General features: G+C 41.2%; 1 protein-coding gene across 4 annotated transcripts in view; it reads right to left on the bottom strand.

Moving 5' to 3' along the window:
* Positions 1-27,157, bottom strand: part of CFAP221 (cilia and flagella associated protein 221) — a 125,431-nt gene that overhangs the window by 84,856 nt on the left and 13,418 nt on the right. For all 4 annotated transcript variants that reach the window (XM_058434375.1, XM_032145734.2, XM_058434376.1 and 1 more), the window contains 3 exons: positions 25,159-25,245; positions 24,911-25,009; positions 22,829-22,929 (listed from right to left, as the gene is read on the bottom strand). In XM_058434375.1, the coding sequence (XP_058290358.1) occupies positions 22,829-22,929; positions 24,911-25,009; positions 25,159-25,245 (287 nt within the window). The remainder of the gene's footprint in view (positions 1-22,828; positions 22,930-24,910; positions 25,010-25,158; positions 25,246-27,157) is intronic.

Genomic DNA, 27,157 nt, shown 5'->3' with positions numbered 1-27,157 from the left:
GATAAGGTAAACTATAACATAGTAACATGTGGTGGTATCAATACCAAGTGAAGCTTGGAGTTAATAGGCCCAGTGATCTCATTTTAGGGTTAAGTCAATTTAGTAGGACTTTTCCATTATCAACTGCTTATTGATATGAGAATCATTCACAGATCAAAGGATGTGGACAACAATGATATATCGTGTGCCATTCTTTCCCCTCCGAAGGTACAGAAGACTCACGAAATAATCCAGAGCCTGGGCAAGCTTTGGGGTTACATGTTGTGGCAGGTTTCAAATAAGTCTACAAACTCTTCAACACTCTTTCCACTTAGAGGTGGAGTCTATGTGTTCTTCCCTGATTCTGGGCTCTAGGACTACTTAACTAATAGAATACAGTGGAAATGATGCTGTACTTGTTTGTTAAGGCCAAGGCCTAAGCAACTGGTATCTTCGATTTCTCTTGGGATGTTCATTCTAGAGCCTTGTCACCATGTTGTAAGGAAGCCCAAGTAGCCTTTGGAGAGACCTACCAGGACAGAACCAGACTTCCAGCCCTCAGGCCATCTGAGCTCCCAGATAATAGCCAGTATTTGAGTGGACCATCTTGAGAGTGGGTCTTTCAGCTCCCCGTTGAGCAGCCCTAGCTGGCTGTGCATGGAGCAGAGAGGAGCACTCCCCACCAGGCCATGCCTAAGTTGTAGATCCATGAGCAAAATAAATGACTGTTGTTATAATACATTAAGCTACTACCTTCAGGGTGGTTTTTATACAGAAAAAGGAAAGCAAAGAACATTCTCTTTCCTGCTTCATTTCTCCTTCAGCAAATGATTATCTTACCCCATTTCTGGATGCCATCTTAATTTGGCAATCTTAAAGTCTTTGTTTTGGTACTATCTCTTAATATGTACCAGCTGTTGTGCTTACATGTCATCTAACTCTCTTAACAACCCTATGAGGTAAGTACTATTATTATCCTCATTTTATAGATACATAAACTGATCTATAGAGAGGTCCAAGGTCACATGGTTAATAAATTGTGAAGTGGAGTTTTCAAGCCAGGTCTCTAGAACCTGAGCTCTTACCTGCTGTACTACAGCCCCTCTCGTAGGTCTCTAATATTACACAAAAGCTCCTGGCATTGCATTGTTTGCATTGCAGTCCCCTTCCCTCCTGCTGCTCTCTTTGAAACTGATCCCTCTGTGCCTTGTTTGTTAAGCTTTTTAGAGGGCATTTCTTCTAATTAGCTACATCAAAAACGACTATAACATCCCGCTATGGACGTTTGTGTCTCCTCAAAATTCATATGTGGAAGCCCCAGTTCCCATGATGGAGGTGGGGACTTAGGAAGGTGATTTGGTTTAGATGAGGTCATGAGGGTGGCACCCCCTGATGGGATTAGTGTCCTTTTAGGAAGAGGAAGGGACTGGAGCCCCTCCCCACCACCCCGTGTGAGGAAAGCCAGAAGAGGACCCCCACCAGAGCTCAGCCATGCTGGCCCCTGATCTCACAATTCTCAGTCTAGATATGTGAGAAATGACTGTTCTTTAAGCCTCCCAGTTTATGGGAATTTGCTATAGCAGCAGGAGCTGAGACAAATGCCAAGACCTTTTATAAAATGTTACTAACCTCCTCTCAAGGACCGGCATACACATAGAGAGAAGGAAGAAAGTCAGAGAACTCACCAGTTATTTTCATTTAAGCTTTAGATATAAATTGCTATATTCAGAATGTGATCAACAAAAACAGAAGGAAATAAGGCACAATATTAGCTGTCTGATTAAACCCTAATCCCCAAAGAAACGGGCAACAATTTGAAGAGCTATAAAGAGCTGAGGGTAAAATAGGTTTCAACTTTCAAATAATGCTCTTTTATCTAAGACAATTTATGTTCTTTTGAACTTTGCTGTGTTGCTTATCTTATTTGCAAAGACACAGTCAATCTCACTGGGATTGGGGCCTCAGACCAGAAGTACGGTAGACCCACAAACTTTAATGATATAGTCAAATAAAGATAAACACAAATTTACATAAAGAAACGTTTAAGTAACAAGCATTTACTTATTTTTCACACCTAGAGAATTAAACACCACCTTCATTTTAGATTAAACTTAGACCAATATTAGAGGTAAAGGGAATCAAATAGCAAACTAACGCAGGAACAGAAAACGAAATACCGCATGTTCTGACTTATGAGAGCTGAATGAGGAGAACACATGAACACATAGAGGTGAACAACACACACTGGGGCCTACTGGAGTGTGGAGGGTGAAGGGAGGGAGAGGGGCAGAAAAAATAACTACTGGGTATTAGGTACTAGGCATAGTACCTGGGTAATGAAATGATCTGTATAATAAACCCCCGTGAAATGGGTTTACCTATGTAACAAATATGTGCATGTATCCCGGAACCTAAAATAAAAGTTGAAGGAAAAGAAATGAAGTTAAAATTCCCAAATAAAACTTTAGTTTAAGGTTTAAAGAAAAAAGTGGGTGGAATGAAAGAGTCAAGGGGGCTTGATGGTTTCTCTCCCGGCCTGACCTTTGACTTCCTAGCCCTTAGTTCAGTTCCCTCTTCAACCTGACTTAGTCCCACCTATTGGTAAAGCTGCTCCCACCCCTCCACCTTCACCTCTGTCCCAGCAGTTTAAGAAAAGAAAGAATTCTGAAGACACTAGGGAACAAATTGAATTAAATAAGGCCACCTCTTCATACTTGGTAAAGGAAGTGAAGGCATTTCTTTGGAAGCTGGATGGGAACTGAATTCAGAACAAGTTAGAGGTGACAAGATGACATGATAGCTGTCATCTGTAGAGATCATATGTACCCTATTCATATTTCAAAAACACAGGTTTTTAAAACAATTTTGGTAAAATATATATAATATAAAATGTACTATTTTAACCGTTTTAAATGTACTATTCAGTGGCATTAAGTACAGCCATGCTGTTGTGAAACTATAACCACTGTCTGCCCACAAAACTTTTTCATCTTGCAAAACTGAAATGCTATGTTCATTAAACACCAACTCCCCATTCTGCTTCCCCACAGCCCCAGGCAACCACCATTTTATTTTCTGTCTCTATGAATTTGACTACTCTAAATACTTCATATGAGTGAAATTGTACAGTATAAAATACCAATTAAAAAATTAAATATTAACTGCACTTAAGATGAAAGTATTAATATAATTAACACATTTGACAATAGCTCTTTGCACCTCACCAGAGTTGCAGATAACATGGAGGAAGGTGGGGTGAGGAAGGAGATTCAGGAGGGCCGACTGCAGGTGGGAGCAGGGCCTGTGGCTGGGGCCCGAGAACAGGGCGAGCTGGCAGCAGGAGCAAAAGCCATGGTTGAGCGGAGGGAGGCAGCTAAGATGGACGTGAAGGGACATGAAAAGCATCCTGCAGACTAATTTCTTTTTTTGTTGAGAAAACTATAGCATTTATTGGGGAAAGATAAGAGGACACACTAAAAACTGCTGCTAGCCTTTTCTCTTAGAGTAGGCAGCAGAAGAAACCACACACTGACCATCTTCAAACCACACTTCCTCAGAGCTAAATGACCCATAATAACGTTTGGCCTGAAACGGCCGGCAGGATCCCCAGCTGCCAGTTTACTGGTCCCAATACCTTACCCACCAGCAATAATTAAAACAAGAAGCTCACTTGGTGCTGGAGTAATAAATCCATTTTTAAAAAACAAAGCAATTTAAATTCAAATACCTGTGGTTTTGAAATTGCAGTATATAAGAATCTGGGGTGAGAAATCTGGGGCAGATTTAATTAAAAAATTATTTAAGAAATTACAGTCATAGTTCAGTGAATGGGTTGGTATTTACTGTATTCTAAATATTTTGACAAGCATTACATAATCACATGCTAGAAACTACATTAAAAATGCATGTATGTGAGTGTGTGTGTGTGTGTGTGCATGCATGTGTGTGCAGATACTACAAACCTGGGCTGCTGCTGCAGCAGCAGTGGCCAAAGGTGGCTACTTGTGCAGTGTTCAGGTGTCAGGTTTGACAGCTGTATTAACCAAGCAAGGAGGAAGAGAACCCAGAAAGCACTCTCAATGTAGGGGTGTCTCTCCAGGGCCAAAAACCATCCACAACTGTCACCTTTGCTCTTTCCAGGAATGTATTGTGGCGCAGACTCTGAAATTCCCTATGTTATATTCTTAAATATTCATGGGAATTCATCCATGAACACTTTTTCTTTTTTTTAATATTGGTAATCTGTGCTTATTTATTTGAATTATTTTTTAATTTTTCACCATTCACATGGTTCAAAACTCCCTTCTGCACTTGTCCAATCACCTAGTGCCCTTATCCAGAGACAAATAGTGTTATCAGTTTCTTAAGTATCATTCCAGACATTTTTCAATTATGGCTTTATCTTTTTTGTTTTTTTTTTAAATTTTATTTTGTTATTATACTTTAAGTTTTAGGGTACATGTGCACAACGTGCAGGTTTGTTACATATGTATACATGTGCCATGTTGGTGTGCTGCATCCATTAACTCGTCATTTAGCATTAGGCATACTTCCTAATGCTATCCCTCCCACCTCCCCACACCCCACAACAGTCCCCGGAGTGTGGTGTTCCCCTTCCTGTGTCCATGTGTTCTCATTGTTCAATTCCCACCTATGAGTGAGAACATGTGGTGTTTGATTTTTTGTCCTTGCGATAGTTTACTGAGAATGATGATTTCCAGTTTCAACCATGTCCCTACAATGGACATGAACTCATCATTTTTTATGGCTGCATAGTGTTCCATGGTGTATATGTGCCACATTTTCTTAATTCAGTCTATCATTGTTGGACATTTGGGTTGGTTCCAAGTATTTGCTATTGTGAATACTGCTGCAATAAACATACATGTGCATGTGTCTTTATAGCAGCATGATTTATAGTCCTTTGGGTATATACCCAGTAATGGGATGGCTGGGTCAAATGATATTTCTAGTTCTAGATACCTGAGGAATCGCCACACTGACTTCCACAATGGTTGAGCTAGTTTACAGTCCCACCAACAGTGTAAAAGTGTTCCTATTTCTCCACATCCTCTCCAGCACCTGTTGTTTCCTGACTTTTTAATGATAGCCATTCTAACTGGTGTGAGATGGTATGTCATTGTGGTTTTGATTTGCATTTCTCTGATGGCCAGTGATGATCAGCATTTTTGCATGTGTTTTTTGGCTGCATAAATGTCTTCTTTTGAGAAGTGTCTGTTTATGTCCTTCGCCCACTTTTTGATGGAGTTGTTTGTTTTTTTCTTGTAAATTTGTTTGAGTTCATTGTAGATTCTGGATATTAGCCCTTTGTCAGATGAGTAGGTTGCGAAAATTTTCTCCCATTTTGTAGGTTGCCTGTTCACTCTGATGGTAGTTTCTTTTGCTGTGCAGAAGCTCTTTAGTTTAATTAGATCCCATTTGTCAATTTTGGCTTTTGTTGCCATTGCTTTTGGTGTTTTAGACATGAAGTCCTTGCCCATGCCTATGTCCTGAATGGTAATGCCTAGGTTTTCTTTTAGGGTTTTTATGGTTTTACGTCTAAGATATAAGTCTTTAATCCATCTTGAATTAATTTTTGTATAAGGTGTAAAGAAGGGATCCAGTTTCAGCTTTCTACATAGGGCTAGCCAGTTTTCCCAGCACCATGTATTAAATAGGGAATCCTTTCCCCATTGCTTGTTTTTGTCAGGTTTGTCAAAGATCAGATAGTTGTAGATATGTGGCATTATTTCTGAGGGCTCTGTTCTGTTCCATTGATCTATATCTCTGTTTTGGTACCAGTACCATGCTGTTTTGGTTACTGTAGCCTTGTAGTATAAAGTCAGGTAGCGTGATGCCTCCACCTTTGTTCTTTTGGCTTAGGATTGACTTGGCGATGCGGGCTCTTTTTTGGTTCCATATGAACTTTAAAGTAGTTTTTTCCAATTCTGTGAAGAAAATCATTGGTAGCTTGATGGGGATGGCATTGAATCTATAAATTACCTTGGGCAGTATGGCCATTTTCACGATATTGATTCTTCCAACCCATGAGCATGGAATGTTCTTCCATTTGTTTGTATCCTCTTTTATTTCATTGAGCAGTGGTTTGTAGTTCTCCTTGAAGAGGTCCTTCACGTCCCTTGTAAGTTGGATTCCTAGGTATTTTATTCTCTTTGAAGCAATTGTGAATGGTAGTTCACTCATGATTTGGCTCTCTGTTTGTCTGTTATTGGTGTATAAGAATGCTTGTGATTTTTGTACATTGATTTTGTATCCTGAGACTTTGCTGAAGTTGCTTATCAGCTTAAGGAGATTTTGGGCTGAGATGATGGGGTTTTCTAGGTATACAATCATGTCATCTGCAAACAGGGACAATTTGACTTCCTCGTTTCCTAATTGAATACCCTTTATTTCCTTCTCCTGCCTAATTGCCCTGGCCAGAACTTCCAACACTATATTGAATAGGAGTGGTGAGAGAGGGCATCCCTGTCTTGTGGCAGTTTTCAAAGGGAATGCTTCCAGTTTTTGCCCATTCAGTATGATATTGGCTGTGGGTTTGTCACAGATAGCTCTTATTATTTTGAGATATGTCCCATCAATACCTAATTTATTGAGAGTTTTTAGCATGAAGGTTGTTGAATTTTGTCAAAGGCCTTTTCTGCATCTATTGAGATAATCATGTGGTTTTTGTCTTTGATTCTGTTTATATGCTGGATTACATTTATTGATTTGCATTATGTCAAACCAGCCTTGGATCCCAGGGATGAAGCCCACTTGATCATGGTGGATAAGCTTTTTGATGTGCTGCTAGATTCGGTTTGCCAGTATTTTATTGAGGATTTTTGCATCAATGTTCATCAAGGATAGTGGTCTAAAATTCTCTTTTTTGGTTGTGTCTCTGCCCAGCTTTGGTATCAGGATGATGCTGGCCTCATAAACTGAGTTAGGGAGGATTCCCTCTTTTTCCATTGATTGGAATAGTTTCAGAAGGAATGGTACCAGTTCCTCCTTGTACCTCTGGTAGAATTCATCTGTGCATCCATCTGGTCCTGGACTCTTTTTGGTTGGTAAGCTGTTGATTATTGCCACAATTTCAGAGCCTGTTATTGGTCTATTCAGAGATTCAACTTCTTCCTGGTTTAATCTTGGGAGGGTGTATGTGTCGAGGAATTTATCCATTTCTTCTAGATTTTCTAGTTTATTTGCGTAGAGGTGTTTGTAGTATTCTCTGATGGTAGTTTGTATTTCTGTGGGATCGGTGGTGACATCCCCTTTATCATTTTTTATTGCGCCTATTTGATTCTTCTCTCTTTTCTTCATTAGTCTTGCTAGCGGTCTATCAATTTTGTTGATCTTTTCAAAAAACCAGCTCCTGGATTCATTAATTTTTTGAAGGGTTTTTTGTGTCTCTATTTCCTTCAGTTCTGTTCTGATTTTAGTTATTTCTTGCCTTCTGCTAGCTTTTGAATGTGTTTGCTCTTGCTTTTCTAGTTCTTTTAATTGTGATCTTAGGGTGTCAATTTTGGATCTTTCCTGCTTTCTCTTGTGGGCATTTAGTGCTATAAATTTCCCTCTACACACTGCTTTGAATGTGTCCCAGAGATTCTGGTATGTTGTGTCTTTGTTCTCGTCGGTTTCAAAGAACATCTTTATTTCTGCCTTCATTTCATTATGTACCCAGTAGTCATTCAGGAGCAGGTTGTTCAGTTTCCATGTAGTTGAGTGGTTTTGAGTGAGTTTCTTAATCCTGAGTTCTAGTTTGATTGCACTGTGGTCTGAGAGACAGTTTGTTATAATTTCTGTTCTTTTACATTTGCTGAGGAGAGCTTTACTTCCAACTATGTGGTCAATTTTGGAATAGGTGTGGTGTGGTGCTGAAAAAAATGTATATTCTGTTGATTTGGGGTAGAGAGTTCTGTAGATGTCTATTAGGTCCGCTTGGTGCAGAGCTGAGTTCAATTCTTGGGTATCCTTGTTAACTTTCTGTCTCATTGATCTGTCTCATGTTGACAGTGGGGTGTTAAAGTCTCCCAGTATTATTGTGTGGGAGTCTAAGTCTCTTTGTAGGTCACTCAGGACTTGCTTTATGAATCTGGGTGCTCCTGTATTGGGTGCATATATATTTAGGATAGTTAGCTCTTCTTGTTGAATTGATCCCTTTACCACTATGTAATGGCCTTCTTTGTCTCTTTTGATCTTTGTTGGTTTAAAGTCTGTTTTATCAGAGACTAGGATTGCAACCCCTGCCTTTTTTTGTTTTCCATTTGCTTGGTAGATCTTCCTCCATCCTTTTATTTTGAGCCTATGTGTGTCTCTGCACGTGAGATGGGTTTCCCGAATACAGCACACTGATAGGTCTTGACTCTTTATCCAATTTGCCAGTCTGTGTCTCTTAATTGGAGCATTTAGTCCATTTACATCTAAAGTTAATATTGTTATGTGTGAATTTGATCCTGTCATTATGATGTTAGCTGGTTATTTTGCTTATTAGTTGATGTAGTTTCTTCCTAGCCTCGGTGATCCTTACAATTTGGCATGATTTTGCAGTGGCTGGTACCGGTTGTTCCTTTCCATGTTTAGTGCTTCCTTCAGGAGCTCTTTTAGGGCAGGCCTGGTGGTGACAAAATCTCTCAGCATTTGCTTGTCTGTAAAGTATTTTATTTCTCCTTCATTTATGAAGCTTAGTTTGGCTGGATATGAAATTCTGGGTTGAAAATTCTTTTCTTTAAGAATGTTGAATATCAGCCCCCACTCTCTTCTGGCTTGTAGAGTTTCTACCGAGAGATCAGCTGTTAGTCTGATGGGCTTCCCTTTGTGGGTAACCCGACCTTTCTCTCTGGCTGCTCTTAACATTTTTTTCCTTCATTTCAACTTTGGTGAATCTGACAATTATGTGTCTTGGAGTTGCTCTTCTCGAGGAGTATCTTTGTGGTGTTCTCTGTATTTCCTGAATCTGAATGTTGGCCTGCCTTGCTAGATTGGGGAAGTTCTCCTGGATAATATCCTGCAGAGTGTTTTCCAGCTTGGTTCCATTCTCCCCGTCACTTTCAGGTACACCAATCAGATTTAGATTTGGTCTTTTCACATAGTTCCATATTTCTTGGAGTGTTTGTTCGTTTCTTTTTATTCTTTTTTCTCTAAACTTCCCTTCTTGCTTCATTTCATTCATTTCATTCTTCCATCACTGATACCCTTTCTTGCAGTTGATTGCATCGGCTCCTGAGGCTTCTGCATTCTTCACGTAGTTCTCGAGCCTTGGCTTTCAGCTCCATCAGCTCCTTTAAGCACTTCTCTGTATTGGTTATTCTAGTTATACATTTGTCTAAAGTTTTTTCAAAGTTTTTAACTTCTTTGCCTTTGGTTTGAATTTCCTCTTGTAGCTCGGAGTAGTTTGATCGTCTGAAGTCTTCTTCTCTCAACTTGTCAAAGTCATTCTCTGTCCAGCTTTGTTCTGTTGCTGGTGAGGAACTGCATTCCTTTGGAGGAGGAGAGGTGCTCTGCTTTTTAGAATTTCTATTTTTTCTGCTCTGTTTTTTCCCCATCTTTGTGGTTTTATCTACTTTTGGTCTTTGATGATGGTGATGTACAGATGGGTTTTTGGTGTGGATGTCCTTTCTGTTTGTTAGTTTTCCTTCTAACAGACGGGACCTTCAGCTGCAGGTCTGTTCGAGTTTGCTAGAGGTCCACTCCAGACCTCTAGCAAGGTATCAGCAGCTGGGTATCAGCAGCGGAGGTTGCAGAACAGCGGATTTTCGTGAACCGTGAATGCTGCTGCCTGATCGTTCCTCTGGAAGTTTTGTCTCAGAGGAGTATCTGGCCATGTGATGTGTCAGTCTGCCCCTACTTAGGGGTGCCTCCCAGTTAGGCTGCTCGGGAGTCAGGGGTCAGGCACCTACTTGAGGAGGCAGTCTGCCCGTTCTCAGATCTCCAGCTGCGTGCTGGGAGAACCACTACTCTCTTCAAAGCTGTCAGACAGGGACATTTAAGTCTGCAGAGGTTACTGCTGTCTTTTTGTTTGTCTGTGCCCTGCCCCCAGAGGTGGAGCCTACAGAGGTAGGCAGGCCTCTTTGAGCTGTGGTGGGCTCCACCCAATTTGAGCTTCCCAGCTGCTTTGTTTACCTAAGCAAGCCTGGGCAATGGCAGGCGCCCCTCCCCCAGCCTCACTGCCACCTTGCAGTTTGATCTCAGACTGCTGTGCTAGCAATCAGCAAGACTCCGTGGGCGTAGGACCCTCTGAGCCAGGTGCGGGATATAATCTCCTGGTGTGCCGTTTTTTAAGCCCATCGGAAAAGCGCAGTATTAGGGTGGGAGTGACCTGATTTTCCAGGTGCCATCTGTCACCCCGTCACCCCTTTCATTGACTAGGAAAGGGAACTCCCTGACCCCTTGCACTTCCCGAGTGAGGCAATGCCTCGCCCTGCTTCGCCTCGCGCACGGTGCGCTGCACCCACTGTCCTGCGCCCACTGTCTAGCACTCTCTAGTGAGATGAACCCGGTACCACAGATGGAAATGCAGAAATCGCCCATCTTCTGCATTGCTCACGCTGGGAGCTGTAGACCGGAGCTGTTCCTATTCGGCCATCTTGGCTCCCTCCCCCAGCTTTTTCTAATAGTAGTTTAAAGTTTCTTACTTCTCAGTACTGATACTAGCTTGCTAGTTTCACAGAAGCCACAATGTGTAAATGTTGTTGAATGTAATGAGTCATTCCAAGAATTTATACAGACTAGATAGAAAACCCTAAACAAGAAAAAGGTTCCACCTGTAACCACTGCCCCTGGTACATACAATCATCTGCTCTAGACGTTGTTCCCAAATTTGTACCACTCCACCCCTTGGCCTCATGCAAACCAATTGACCCATTTGCACAAAGTCTAGGGGAGGAGAGCAGAGTATTACCATTTTCAAGGTAGGCTTTTATAAGGTCAACACTGGCTTTCTTCATCTTAGGTTTTTCAGTCTATCATTTGCTTTCTCTAGGAACCACAAGTCCAGAATTTAACATTTTGTGAGAAAATTTTGAGAAGAATAACCCAAGTCTTCCACTGAAAGTTCCCCTTTGTTGACTATATCAAGGTGGTGCCCGCTTCGGTAAATGAAAGGAAGAAATACGTATGCCCTTTTATTATTGCATTACAGATCCCTATAGTTTAGAGGTTGGATGATTTTCTTTTCCTGCTAAAATTCATAAAAGAGACTGGGTCAAGATGAGTAACTAGATTGATATTAGGTCAGCAAAGGTATATTAAATTAAAGAAGTTTTACACAATGATGTATGGAAGAATTTTTCCTATAATAAACATTTAGGCTTTTAAAAAATTCTTTACTTCTTAGTGATGAGTTCTTGCTCTGTTGACCAGGCTGGAGTGCAGTGGCACCATTAGAGCTCACTACATCCTCGAACTCCTGGGTTCAAGCAATCCTCCTGCCTCAGCCTCCTGAGTAGCTGAGATTACAGATGCACCCAGCTAGGCTGTTGTTAAATGACAAGAATTGTTTTATGCAAATATGAATTTGCAATAAAAGCTCACTGTGGATTCTACACCCAAATAGGGGTGAAAGTAAAGAACGACTATGTCGTGAGCTCAAGTCACCCTGGTCAGATGCTTTCATAAAATGCTGCTGCTCCTTTCCATCAACTTCAAGCTTGGGGCACATAAAATGAGTCCCTCATATGAGTAAGCAGTGTTTCCCTTGACAAGCTGAAAAAAGTGAATTTTTTCTCTTCGAGTAGGGAGGGCTTCAAAAAACACTTGGGAACATCAATTTGATCGTCTTCTCCTGACATCTGCATTTTAACCCAGTTACAGCTGGTTCTCAGCCCCATCTCCTAGAGGCTGTTTATTGGCACAGTTCAAGACTGGTGGCTGTCTATGTGGGGGCAAACTCTCACCATCAATCTTCCTTCTTAGCACTAGCTTAAGAATGCACATTCCCATGTGGCCCAGATGCTTTAAGCTCCGGGGCAGTAGGAGAATTTGGTTACACTCAAACATCATATTCTGACCTTGATTGTTCCCACGCTTTCTAAAAGGAGCCATAAGATTCACTAGGTAAGGAAAAGCATCCTTTGGTAAATTTCTGAACTCATGACATAAAAGTTCAAGAAGCTAAAGTATCCTGGCTTTGGAATGGGGTCACCAGGATCCTATTCTGTGAATGTTGTTAATGTGGCCCTGCAGGCTACAGAGCCTCTATAGCCTTGAGATGAGTACATAGTCCACTTGCTGCAGGAGCCCATGGCGGCCTTGCCCATGGCATCATTTTACCAGATCTTCAGCGACCAGATCCACAGTGGATCCTCTCCTGGATTTTTCATCACTTCCCCAGGTGAATTTCAGGGAGGTTTGTCTAGAGCACGCTAACCAATTGGTTAAAGTCAGCTTGGTGCAAGGAAAATGAGTTGATGGGAGAGCAACTGGTCAACCAACTGGACCTGCTCCAAGTTTCAACTAGTTATCTGGTACCAGGAAGACGCTGTTGGGTAAACTACAGAGCATGATGAATTAACATGAATCTTTTTAGAAGCATGGGAATGGAAAAATATAAAATTTCTGTATCTAATATAAGCATATCCATATTTACTTATTACAGGAAGATTGAGATTGTATTTTGTCTATAATACTCTTTAAGATATTGAATGATTACAAATTTTAACCAGCCATAATGGTTAGGATATCTAGTTATAAAGCACAGTTTCAACCTACAGAAAGGAAAGAGAACTGAAAGTCCTCTGTACCCCACAGATGCTGTGTTTGACTTGGAAATGTTGGACAGAAACTGGAATGCAACTTTCTATTATTTACAGAGGCTGTCAAAATACATTTTACCAGATCTTAAGCCACTAAAGTTGTTTATAGGTGGCTGGCAAGTGCCCACATAGACTTTTATCTCAGTAAGGAAAATTTACAACCATCAAATCCAGCCACTGAAAATGCATCTGACGAATACATACCAGCCCACTTCAGGACCTTGGGGAAAATGTGCTGAGGTCTCATCCTACCCTAAGAGAGGCTCTCCCCAGACTGCAAAAGCAGCCCCAAAATAAGGGGCAACCCCAAAGTAAGGAAGCAGAATTAGTGGTATTAAACACAAATCCTACAACCTCTGACAATTCTGTCCCAATTGATTCTATGTGAAAGGGAAAACATACCCTTCTGAATTCACCTTTTGCTGAATTTATGGTCTCCCATCAGCTTTGTGCTTTCTCATCATGTACAGTGTTTCTTTTTTAGCTGTGAAAGTAGTTGTTAGGCTGGGTGTGGTGGCTCACGCCTGTAATCCCAGCACTTTGGGAGGCCGAGACAGGTGGATCTCTTGAGCTCAGGAGTTCAAGACCAGCCTGGCCAACATGGTGAAATCCCATCTCCACCAAAAAATACAAAAAAGTTAGCTAGGTGTGGTGGTGCATGTCTGTGGTCCAAGCTACTCAGGAGGCTGAGGTGGGAGGATTGTTCGAGCCTGGGAGGCAGAGGTTGCAGTGAGCTGAGCTCCTGACACTGCCCTCTAGCCTGGGTGACAGAGTGAAACTCTATCTCAAGAAAAAAAGCTTGAAAAAAAAAGTGGTTGTTGGCCGGGCATGGTGGCTCGTGCCTGTAATCCCAGCACTCTGGGAGGCCGAGGTGGGTGGATGACCTGAGGTCAGGAATTCGAGACCAGATTGACCAACATGGCGAAACCCCGTCTCTACTAAAAATACAAAAATTAGTTGGGTGTGGTGTCGTGCACCTGTAGTCCCAGCTACTTGGGAGACTGAGGCAAGACAATTACTTGAACCCGGGAGGCAGAGGTTGAGTGAGCCGAGATTGCACCACTGCACTCTAGCCTGGGCGACAAGAGTGAAACTCCAGCTCAAAAAAAAAAAAAAAAAAAGGTGGTTGTTATACTAATTTAACAGTGTAAGAGCTACTGAAACTTCATACATTGCTGGTGGGATGTAAATGGTACAGCTGCTTTGCGAAACAGTCTGGCAGTTCTTAAAATATTAAACACAGATTTACCATATGACCTAACAATTCCACTTCTAGGTATTTACCAAGAGAAATGAAAATATGTATCTTCATAAAAACATACACACAAATGTTCATAGCACCATTATTTATAATTTCCCCAAAGTAGAAACAACCCATATGTTTATCAACTGATGAATGGATAAATAAAATGTGTTACATCCATTAAATGAAATGTTACTCAGCAATGAAAAAGAATGAAGTAGTGATATGAGTTGGATAAACTACAAGTTGATGGCCTTTGAAAACATGATTGCAAAGTGAAAGAAATCAGTCACACTAGACCTCATGTTGTATGGTTCCATTTATGTAAAATGTCCAGAACAGGCAAATTTATAGAGACGGAAAGTAAAATCGGGTTTGGCTGAGGCTGGAAAGTTTGAGTGGGATATGGGTAGTTGGTATGGGTTTTTTTGGGGGGTTATAAAAATGTTCTAAACTTGCATGTGGTGATAGTTGCATATACTAAAAAAGAGTGAATCGTACATTTTAAATTAGCAAATTTTATAATATGTGAATTATACCTGAATAAGACTTTTTTGGAAAGTATAAGTGTGTCTTTGTTCATGCTGTGAAATCAGAAACAGAAATACCCAGTTCTAGCTAGCTCTAGTCTTCACATGGGAGAATGAAAAGACTTAATTCCAGCCCACTAGCCATTCTGTCTCACCTAAGCGGGTGGGGGACAACTAAGAAGTACTTGTGAAGTTCACAGTCCAGAGGCACAGGCTCACTAAAAGACCAAGACTTAATCATAGGATTGTAGAATACCCTCCTGCTGTGACTTTACCAACACATTAAAAAAGTCTGCTTACAGCAGTTCCTTTTACCCAGTACATGATGTCTGGCTATCAAGGAAAAATTACAAGACATACTAAAAGGCAAAAAACAGTTTGAAGAGACAAAGGAAGCATCAGAACCAGAAATGGCAGAAATGCTAAAATTATCAGACAGAGAATTTAAAACAACTATAATTAATATGCTAAGGGCTCTATGGATAAGTAGACAGCATGCAAGAACAAATGGGAAGTGTAAGCAGAACCAAAAAGAAATTCTAGTGATCAAAAACATAATAACAGAAGTGAAGAATGCCTTTGATAGGCTTATTAGCAGTTTGGACACAGCTAATGAAAGAATCTCTGAATTTGAGGATATATCAATAGAAACTTCTAAAACAAAAAAATAAAGAGGAAAAAAGACTGAAAAACAAAAACAAAAACAGAATATCCAAAAACTGTGGGACAACTACAAAAGGTATAATATACATGTAATGGGAATGCCAGATGGAGAAGAAAGAAAAAAAATAGAAGAAATATTTAAAATAATGACTAATAATTTCCATAAATGAATGTCAGACATCAAACCACAGAGGATAAATGCAAAAGAAAAGAAAAAAAGGCAAAAAACCCTACACTTAGGCATACTGTCTTCAAACTACAGAGAACCAGAGAGAGAAAAAAATATTGAAAGAAAGCCGGGTGTGGTGGCTCACACCTATAATCCCAGCACTTTGGGAGGCCAAGGCGGGCAGATCACGAGGTCAGGAGATCAAGGCCATCCTGGCTAACATGGTGAAACCCCGTCTCTACTAAAAATACAAAAAATTAGCTGGGTGTGGTGGTGGGTGCCTGTAGTCCCTGAGGCAGGAGAATGGTGTGAACCCAGGAGGCAGAGGTTGCAATGAGCCTAGATTGTGCCACTGCACTCCAGCCTGGCAACTGAGCGAGATTCCATCTCAAAAATAAATAAATAAATAAATAAATAAATAAATAAATAAATAAATGGAAAGAAGTCAGAGGGAAAAAAAAAACTTTCCCTATAGAGAAACAAAGATAAGAACTACATCAGACTTATCCTCAGAAACCATGGAAGCAAGAAGAGAGTGGAGTGAAATATTTAAAGTGTTGAGAGAAAAAAAAACACCGACTCAGAATTCTGTGCCCTGTGAAATTATCCTTCAAAAGTGAAGGGGAAATAAAAACTTTCTCAGACAAAAATGACCAAGGGAATTTGTTGCCAGTGGACCTGCCTTGTGAGAAATGTTAAAAGAAGTTCTTTAGAGAAAATTAATATAATATGGGTCAAAACTTGAACTTACATAAAGAAAGAAGGAACAATCGTTGCAGCACTATTCACAACAACAAAGACATGGAATCAATCCAAATGCCCATCAATGATAGGCTGGATAAAGACAATGTGGTACATATACACCATGGAATACTATCCAGCCATAAAAAGGAATGAAATAATGTCCTTTGCAGGAACATGGATGGATCTGGAAGCCATTATCCTCAGCACACTAACACAGGAACAGAAAATCAAACACCTCATGTTCTCACATATAAGTGGGAACTGAACAATGAAAACAAACGGACACAGGGAGTGGAACAACACACACTGGGGCCTGTCAGGAGGTGGCGGGCATGGGGAGGGAGAGCATTAGGAAAAATAGCTAATGCATGCTGGGCTTAATACCTAGGTGATGGGTTGATAGGTACAGCAAACCACCATGGCACACATTTACCTATGTAACAAACCAGCACATCCTGCACATGTATCCCAGAACTTAAAATAAAAATAAAAATAAAAATAAAAATAAAGGAAGAACATTGAAGAAGGAAAAAATGAAGGTGAAATTAAAACTTTTATTTTTTATTTTTAATTGATCTAACAGCTAACAGTTTGTTCAGGATAATAGCAACAACGACTTCAATTATGTATTCTTATGTATATATCTTATATGTTCAAATAATCACAGATATGTGTATACATAATGCTTATGTATACTTACATATAAGTGAAATGAGTGACAGCAATTATACATGAAAGGACAGGGAGAAATTAGGATTGTTTTGCTATCTTAAGGTACTCAAACTATCTGTGAAGCAGGACAGTGTTATTTGAAAGTGGCTTGGATTAGTTGTAAATACATTTTGCAAACTCTAGGGCAACCACTAAAAAAAGGAAACAAAGAAATATAACTGATATGCTAAAAGAAAAGAGAGAAAATGGAATCACATAAAATAGATGGTTAAAACCACAGGAAGATAAATAGTGGAAGATAAAAAGAGAACAAAAGTACAAGGCCAACAAATACAAAACTAACAAATATGGTAGATATTAATAGAACTATATCAATAATCACTGTGAACATCAGTAGTCTAACTGCACCAATTAAAAGAAATCATCAGAGTAGATCACTGTAGACACTTTGGAAGATAATTTGGTAGTTTCTTTTAAAACTAAACATACTCTTACCATACAATCCAATAATCGTGTTCTTTGGTATCTACCCAAAGGAACTGAAAACTTACATCCACACAAAAACCTGCACATGGATGTTTAATGCAGTTTTATTCATAATTACCAAATCTTAGAAGCTGCCAAGAGGCCATTCAATAGGTGGATGAATAAATAAACTGTAGTACATCTAGACTATGGAATATTACACAGCACTGAAAATAAATCAGCTACCAAGCCCTGAAAAGATATGGAGGAAGCTTAAATGCATATTTTAAGTGAAAGCACCAATCAGAAAAAGACAAAATACTATATGATTCCAACTATATGACATTCTGAAAAACTATGGTGACAGTAAAAAAACAAAACAAAACTGGTTGCCAGGGTTTCTGGGGGTTGGGGGAGGAATGAATAGGAGAAGCATGGGATTTTTAGAGCAGTGAAAATACTCTGTATGATACTACAATGGTGGACACCTGCCACACATTTTTCCAGACCCATAGGCTATACAGCACCAAGACTGAACCCTAAACTATGGACTTTGGGTGATAATGATGTGTCAATGTAGGTTCATTGATTGTAACAAATATGTCACTTGGGTGGGGGTTGTTGATAAGGAGAAGCTCTGCATGCATGGGGCAGGGAGATATGGGAAATCTCTGCACATTCCTTTCAATTTTGCTATGAATTATAAACTGCTATAAGAATATAAAGTCTTCAAAAATCTCTAGGCCCTATTATGGTAAGATAAATAGTCATAAAAACGGTTAAGATGGTAAATTTTATGCTACATATATTTTGATGCAATACAATAAAAATAAAATCTAAAACTTAGAAGGAAAAAAAACAACAACCCTGCGAGCACAGTCAGAGGTCCCATCTCTGAAAGACACCATGACAAGTAGATGGTTAAACCAAAAGAGGCGCTGACCCAGGAGTTGCCTTTCAGTGGGGTGTGCGGATTGGAAAGACCAGTGAGGTAGGGCTCAGATGCCACCAGGTAGCTGGGACATGTGCCAAGAGGCAGCACTCAGAGGTGCACATTTCTAAGCCTATAATCCGATGACAAGCTGCCCCTGCAGAAAGGAATGGAGCCACGTTGAGGGTGCTCATGTCTGCAGGGGCTTGGGGGTGCTCATGCTAAGGCAGAGTAGGAGCAAGGCTGGACCGCAGTCAGCACAGAGTAGGATGGCTCGATGGGTCTCACAGGAAACAAAGTGCTGTGACACGAACAAAAATGAGAGTGGCAAGCTTGGAGACCAAAGGTGAGATTGGCATTTAAGGTAATAGCTTCTCATGCATCAGAGGCGGTGGCTGGGAGCAAGTCCACCCTTGCAGGAGGAGTATTTTATCATTGGCAATATTCAGAATTGTTAGTGCATGGTAACCTGCAAAAGCCGACTGACTTTTAGTAGAGTTTATTGCTTTAACATTTTCTACAGATGATGATTCCTGGAACACCCCCTCTTCTTTTCTACTCCACATCCTCCTTTTGCTCACTCATTTCTAGTCAAATTTCCAAACTCAGCTCGGGCATGTTCTCCTCCTGGAAGTGTTGCCTGAGCTCCTCACCCTACCTACCCCCAACTCACCTCAACCAAGCCGGGTCATCCTTTCTCAGCATACACTGAATTAGGAATGGAAACTGTCTATTTAATCATGGTACCAGGTCTTGATCATCTCTGCATCCTCAGAACCCAACACTGTGCCTGGCACATGGCAGGTATTCAATAAAGGTTTGTTAACTGACTGAGTGAATGAATACTGAATAAAGAGCCCACCCAAATGATACCTTCAACCCCAGGGTAGCCCAGGATTAATAGAAAACACTTTAGCTGAAAACATTTTCCAGTAATCACCCTCTGCCCTGTTACCACACATTTTGGATTGAATGTAGCATAGGACAGTTCGAGTAGTTAAAAGTTGATTATAAGCCATTACGTTAAGGGCATGAAGTCTTGGAAGGCTATGCCTGCTGCCAGAATGTCTGGAGGAAAACAGTGGCATGTTTATCTTTTGAAAGACTTTTTAAAAAAATCACATCATTATATACAATAACACAGTTAAATAAACTGTTTAGCTGAAATTTTCATTCTGGTTACAAATGAAGGGTGTTATATACAAAGTAGCTTGGGAACAGCCTCTAGGGAGGTTGGTAGATTTTTGTTTTAAGAGCCCAAGGATGATGTCTGCATTATTAGGCATATTATTTTCACCAGTTTTATAAATCATTGTTCTCAACTCATAAGCCTGGCTTATGATACAAACAAAAAGTAATTTATGGAAGGGAAAAATAAGAAAATAAAAAAGAATTAATGAACTAGGGAGTTAGTTGTTTTCTGCCACTTCAACTTTGATAAAAATTGCTATATTTGTCCACTCAAAGGAAATATCTGTTCTCAAAATTCAGAGAGTGAGTGGGCCCTGGAAGGAAGGATTCACCTTTTTAAACTCTTGGGGTCCATGTACAGACCATCTAATACTGAGGAGGAGTGAGGGAACACAGGAAGGGTTGGTGAGCGGGAAGGAGGAAGTACTGTGGTGGAGTTCTTGCAGAATATTTTGGGGAAAACAAATAGAGAATGGAAGAGCATGGGGCTAAGAATGTAAAAGTCACCAAAAATGCAGAAGTCTGATAATTCCCATTGTTAGAAACAATGTAGGAGAAACAGAAATCCTCACACACTGCAGGTGGTTGTGTAAAGGCCTACAACCATTTTAGAAAACAGACAGTCATTACATAGTAACCCAACCTGTGCTGGGACCTGCAATTCCCCATTTAGGTATATACTCTGGAGAAGCTCTAGAACATGTGTCCAGGAGCCATGTACTTTACAAGGACATATACCAGCAATGTTCAGCATAGCAAAAACAAAACAAAACAAAATAGTGGAAACTACCCATCGATCCATCAGCAGTAGAGTGGATAAAAAACTGTGGTGAATTCATACAGTGGACAGTATATAGCAGTGAGCTACAACTGTGTATAATAATGTGGCTGAACCACAAAAATATAATGTTGAATGAAAAACGCAGGTTACAAAAGAACTTACACAGTAGGATTCCATTTATGTAAAAATCAAAAACTGGCAAAGCTAAACAATGTATGATTTAGGGGTGCATGTGCATGCATCAAAACTACTAAAGTAAACCCAGGGAATGGTTATTACAAGATTCAGAAGAGGGATTGCAAAGGTAATGGTCATATTTCATGCCTTAAAACCAGTATTCATTGTTATTATTATTATTTAAACTGTGCAAATTATTATATATTCTTTTATATGTATTATTTATTTTACAATTTTTAAAGAGCTTTTTAAAAACAAAAGTAAGCTGAGAGAGTGAGTGAGAAGCTTACTGTCTCACTCTGGAGGGGCAGAGAAGAGGGCTATACATCAGCTGAACCAAGGAAATTGTCCCAGATCTAAACTTTGGAGTTCCACTCAAGGACAGCAGGTTGTACTGAAAAAGAAGGGCCTCAAAGCTCATATACATGGTCCACAAGGCTCCACCACCACTAAAAGAGTTCTGTGGCTGCGCTTTCTAACTTGATCCACCCGGTCATCAGCAGCTTACAGTCCCCTGCTCAGTGCTGCCTGCAGGCTCTTTAGGCCTTGCTTTCCCCTCCATAAGCCTGCTGAAGCCCACAGTCTTTATCCACCTGCTGGCCCTATATCTAGAGGGATCTAGCATTTGCCAGCTACTGAGTGGATGAAAATCCTCCAGTGGCCGTTCATCACCTGCAAGATGGAGTCCAAACTTTCTGCTGCCATCATGCCTTTGCAGAGGTTCTTTCTCTGCCTGTGGTGCCATCCTCTTGTCCCCAGCCCATGGCAACCTTGGAGGATAACCCAGCTGTCACCTCCTGTATGAGCTGTACTTAGCAACTGGAGTGATTAATTGATGACATGGTCCTATCCCCATTAGACTCTGAGGCCTCCAGAACTGGAGCCTTTATTTAGTCTTCTTTTCACCATGAATGATATTCAAAGTATCAACCCATCAGCACTTCACAGACAGCAATCAGAGTGAATACTGTATAAAGCTGGAGCCAGGTCCTGCAGATGTCCTCCTCCATTCCTAAATTGCTAGGTATTAATTCCTTAGTTGCTGAATCAATGGGGAGGAGGCAGGTGGGGGCAGGGGAGGGTCCAGGTAGGTGGGGTGGAGGGATAGGGGACTCAGGACAGTATATATTTTCCAACCGGTACAGAAGTATTTAAATATTTTAACAACTGGCATGGCCATTATACGCTCGGCCCTCTGCATTTGAGGTTCCATATCCATGGATTTAACCAACCACAGATCAAAAATATATGAAAAAGCAATGGATGGCCATCTCTGTACTAAACATGTATAGACTTTTTTCCTTGTCATTATTCCCTAAACTATACAGTATGACAACTATTTACATAGTGTTTACATTGTATTAGCATTATAAGTAATCTAGAGATGATTTGAAGTATACGGGAGAATGTGCATAGGTTATATATAAATACCATGCCATTTTATTTTTTACTTTTTAGAGACAGGATCTTGCTCTGTCACCCAGGCTGGAGTGTAGTGGTGTGATCACAGCCCATTGCAGCCTCAAACTCCTGGACTCTCACAATCCTCCTGCCTCAGCCTCCCAAGTAGCTGGGACTACAGGCACACACCACCATACGTGGCTAACTTTTAAATTTTTATTTTGTAGAGATGGGGTCTTTTTTGTTGTTCAGGCTGGTCTCAAAGTCCTGGGCTCAAGCCATCCTCTGCCTCAGCCTCCTAAAGTGTTGAGATTACAGGCGTGAGCCACCAAGCCCAGTCTATGCCATTTGACATAAGGGACTAGAGCATCCATGGACCCTGTAGGGGGTCCTGGAACAAATCAGTCCTCTATGGATATTGAAGGGCAACTATATATCAATATCTAACAGCTCAATATCCAACTAGGGACAGACAGCACTATGCCTGGTAGTAGACATTTAGTATTTACTGAAAGAACAAGACATTCCTTAAATTACATTGGAATTATTCACCATTTTCCCCCAAAAAAGGAGAGAATCTGAGCATTGGCTCCTATAGTGAAATTCTGTTGTCTTTGCCTTCATCTCAAAAACAGATTGGTTAATGGATGGGTATATGATCCAAGTTGGTCTGATAAGCCTCAGTCCTGGGGTTTTGCTTGAACGCCCCCAACCCCTCCACCCTCTCCAATCACCTCGTCCACAGGCTAATGTCTGGAGCTACTGGAGGCTGTCTTGCCCCCATGAAGGGGAGCTGTTGAGAATGAAGCTCAAGATGGTGGAACTAAGATATGGGGAGAGTCAGGCTCCTGCAACCGGATTTAAATTCCTAGACCCAGAGGCACCTGAAGATCCACCCGGCCTGCAGCTTTCAGTTAATTGACCCAATAAATTCCCTTTCTTGCTTATGATCTTTTGACGCGTGTTTGGTTTTTGTTTTTGCTTTTTTTTTTTTGCCTTTTACAGTCACAAGTCCAGTCTATTTCAGGTGGAAGGATGAACTTCCATTAGGAAAAACAAAAGTCGAAGGTTTTGTATGAGTATCTCTTAGTTTTTCACATCCTATACATTTTGTTGACATTTTGGTAACTCACCTTTCACCAAGTAGAACATTTGACAGATTTATAAATGAAGGAAAGTCTAGTGAGTTCATGACTGGATAGGCATGAATAGGAACAAGCAAAGTGTCATCTCCCTAAAATTAACCAGAAAAAGTCAAGTTTAACATTCTGAAGACTACAACTTTTAGACAAACTTGTAGATGCTTTATTTCTTATCTTGTTTTCATCATTAAAAAATATTTCCTTAAGAAACTTTGGCGCTTAACTACGTTAGACATACTGAGTTTTCTTAGCCATAAACAAAGCGTAGAAAATTTTAAGTACTCTTTATCGAAATGATGTTCACTATTATCCAAGGAAGCTAAAGATAATGACGCCTCATAGAGATATGAAGACAGTAATCTATCTGCTTCTATTTCAGAAAATTATAAAGAAACACAATCTTTAGTGGCCCAAGAAGAAAAGAAACCAGCACAGAATCATCTGATCCAGACAGCACAGAATAGAAAACAACGTATTGGCAAGAGGGCACAGAAACCTGCTTCTTGTCTCATATGACGTTAACCTTCAGAAGGACTTTTAACCCCTCCAGGCATAGTTTCTTTCTTTGCAAAATGGAGATAATCACATCTTTTCTTAAAGGCATTTTTAAGAATTAAAGCAGATGACGGCATTAAAATGTCAAAAGTACTGCATAAAAGTGAGGTATTATTATTAGCATTATTTGGTAGTAACAGGAAATGTGTCCTGGCATTTTATACAATGCCTGTTCTAGGGATTCTTCTTCTGTTCAGCACAGAATATTCCATCTGAAAGCAATATTCTGGTTTTTTATTTTATTTTATTTTTTAGATGGAGTCTCGCTTCGTTGCCCAGGCTGGAGTGGAGTGGAGCAACCTTGGCTCACTGCAACCTCCACCTCCTGGGTTCAAGTGATTCTCCTGCCTCAGCCTCCCGAGTAGCTGGGACTACAGGTGCATGCCACTAGGTCTGGCTAATTTTTTGTATTTTTAGTAGAGATGGGGTTTTACCATGTTGGCCAGGCTGGTCTCGAACTCCTGACCTCAGGTGATCCATCCACCTCCGCCTCCCAAAGTGCAGGGATTACACACATGAGCCACCACGCCTGGCCGTTTTTATTTTTTTTTAATTGAAACTCCAAAAAAAAAATAATGGTCTACCACATTCTTAAGGAAATGTGCTTCTTGATCTAAAATACTATTGTGGGTATGTTGGGTCTAAGGTTCTTTCCCTCCCCCTATGGAAATGCATCTCTAATATGACAATGTGAGTCAGAGACAACACTATCAATTTATAAAAGTTAACTTTGCAAATTTTTATAACTTTTTTGGAAAGAAAAAGTGAAATGCTTTCAAGGCAAGTCACCTCATTGTACAGATTGTAGGAAATTTGCTTGAAAAGAAAAAAAGTAGAAACTCATTTGTTACTAATGTATACTCTTCTGTTTTGGTTTTGAAACATCAATAATTTAGCTAACCTAAGGGCTTCTCAAGCTGAAGACTGAGTCTGGACTATAGAGCAAAGGGAGGGGCAGAGGGGACAGTTTTAAGAGAAGGAATGACAGCAGCTTTGGCTGGAGGCCAAAGGATGAATTAGGTGACCTAGGAAAGGCTCAGAAGAACTCAAACAGTTCCCACCTCCCGGAACCACCCCCATCCCCTGCACCAGGGCTGCCTCTGCAGACATTCCCAGGCATAGGCCAGTGGCCGGTGTTTATAATCATAACTTGGATGGTTGTTAATTTTTCAACCTAGCATTTAAGGGAGTATGTTGAAGTTATTTGAAAAGGCTTCGGCAACTGCCAGCACCACATGATAGATGAAGCTTTAGGCACAGGGCAGTGGGAAGCCTGCAGCAAACCGCGTCTCCTGACTCTGTCCAGGTCCTCCGCAGCCTAACACTTTCCCATCTTGGGCCATGTCACTGGGCAACAAGCTTTGCACGCCAGTCACACTGGTGACCTGGGGAACACCCAGTACTGGGCCAAGAAAGCTCTCAGTGGTCATTCCACCTCTCTTTCTGCCACCCTTAAGAATGTAATTTTTAACCCACCATCAAAAAAAAAAAAAAAAAAAGCAATTTTAGGAGACCCACCTTACAGTGAATACGGATGCAGTCATAATAGTATCGCCACTCATCTGGAGAAAATGTAACGGTGACTGTGAGGGACAAGCCAGGGACCAGGTGGTGTTCCTGGAAGACAGGTGGGATCTTGTCGGGACAAGCCCCGGACTGCACAGAGAGCAGCACCAGGGGTGACAACACACCACACACCCACCCCACACAGGCCTGAGATGCAGACAACCGCACCGTGGGAGAACAGGTAAACCAATGACGCTTACCTTTCTTACGTAATTGATCTCAAAGTATTTGGTTTGCGGGGGTAAAATATGAACACTTGTGTCTTCATTGGAAACATTGACCAGATGCTGGGAGAGAAAAAGAAGTATTTAGAGGAAATACACGGCTTTGTTTATTTGCATATTCATCTCATTTATGTAGACTTCATCTGTTCCTAAAAGAATTTGAGGAGATATCCTGTATTTTTCAACTTCTCAAAATATTTGAAATATATTATACACCATTTAAAGAATAATAAACATAACACACACCATTTCAAGAATTATAAAACGTGCCCCATGTCCCCACTTTCCCCCTTAGGAACAGTGCCTGCAGTACCCTCCCACCCCAGCCCGAGACTTAGCATCCTTTAGAGCCCCCTCCCCATAGTCCTGAATGTTACTGCAAGTGCTTTTTGTTTAATTCAATTTAGTCCTGTGATTCAATCGAGCTAAGAAGTCAGGCACCAACTCCTACAGGTTCTCTAATCACATGCCACTGGCTTAGGGACCAGAGGACACTGAAACTCTCAGAAAGTCAGGAAAAAGAATGTGGCTAAGACAGCCTCCAATCCATGCCTGAGCAGCTGAAAAGGAAGTCGAGGGTGGGAATTCTCTGACAGTGACAGAAGGCCATCCCTGTGAGGCAGGATCATCTGGTGGATATGTCAGCTAGGTCTCTGAGGAAAGAGGTGTTTTTCCTTCCTTTGTCTGAAAGGGACACAAGAACTTCGAATTCTGGGGATCTGGGCTTTGCCTGGATCAGGGGAAGGTTAAGAGACCTTTGGTTTCTGAAGTCTAGGCCACAGGCTGGGCCTGTCCCAGGGGCTTAGAAGGCCCATTGCTTAAGGCCTGACATTCTTCAATGCCCTAAATTAGACTTAAACATTCTCTTCTGATGAGGGTACACTGTGTTTGCCTGTGTTTTTGTTGTTGTTGTTGTTGTTGTTGGTTTTTTATATTTTATTTTTGAGATAGGGTCTTTCTGTGTTGCTCGGGCTGCAGTGCAGTGGCACAATCATAGCTCTCTGAAGCCTCGAACTCCTGGGTTCAAGCAAACCTCCTGCGTTTGCTCCTGAGTGACTGGTATTATAGGCATGCACCACCATGCCCAGGTAATTTTTTTTTTAATTTTTTGTAGCGATGGGGTCTCACTATGTTGTCCAGGCTGGTCTCAAACTCCTGAGCTCAAGAGATCTTCTCAGGTTGGAAAGTGCTGGGATTACAGGTGGAAGCCACTGTGTCTGGTCATGCATGTGTTTAAAAAGTTCTTATTTGTTACATGTGAACGAACATTCTTAAAGCATTACAATTTTTGTGATCCTGTTTTGGTGTATCTTCCCTTTCTTACAAAACTTGTTAAAAGCCCAAACAAAAAGTTTCCCAGGCCTCTCTTGGCCTCCAAGGGGCCCTGCACATGGACAGTCTTGGTGAATGGATGAGTTCCCAGGGGCCAGACCCATGAGAGCAGCCCTAGTGAGAGAGACTGGGAGGAGAGGTGTGCTGAGTCCATCATACTCAGAGCCCTGGGGTGACAGGACCCACCTGAGGATGGAGAGGGGCCACTCAGTCCCAGGCCTGGAAGCCTTAACAAAGAGCTCTGTCCCCATGCTTCTCATTGGGGGAGGGCTGTCAAGTCCTCAAGCTGGAAGTTCCAGTTCCAGGAAGAACTGGAAGCAGAAGTGGTTCTATCATCTGTTATTACTTAAAAATAATTCCGGGCGCGGTGGCTCACGCTTGTAATCCCAGCACTTTGGGAGGCCGAGGCGGGCGGATCACGAGGTCAGGAGATCGAGACCACGGTGAAACCCCGTCTCTACTAAAAATACAAAAAATTAGCCGGGCGTGGTGGCGGGCGCCTGTAGTCCCAGCTACTTGGAGAGGCTGAGGCAGAAGAATGGCGTGAACCCGGGAGGCGGAGCTTGCAGTGAGCCGAGATTGCGCCACTGCACTCCAGCCTGGGCGACAGAGCGAGACTCCGTCTCAAAAAAAAAAAAAAAAA

Source organism: Hylobates moloch, unplaced genomic scaffold (genome assembly GCF_009828535.3).
Source record: "Hylobates moloch isolate HMO894 unplaced genomic scaffold, HMol_V3 SCAFFOLD_24, whole genome shotgun sequence".
Lineage (NCBI taxonomy): Eukaryota > Metazoa > Chordata > Mammalia > Primates > Hylobatidae > Hylobates > Hylobates moloch.
Note: the sequence above shows the minus strand (reverse complement) of the source record. Positions and strands in the feature narration are given on the sequence as shown.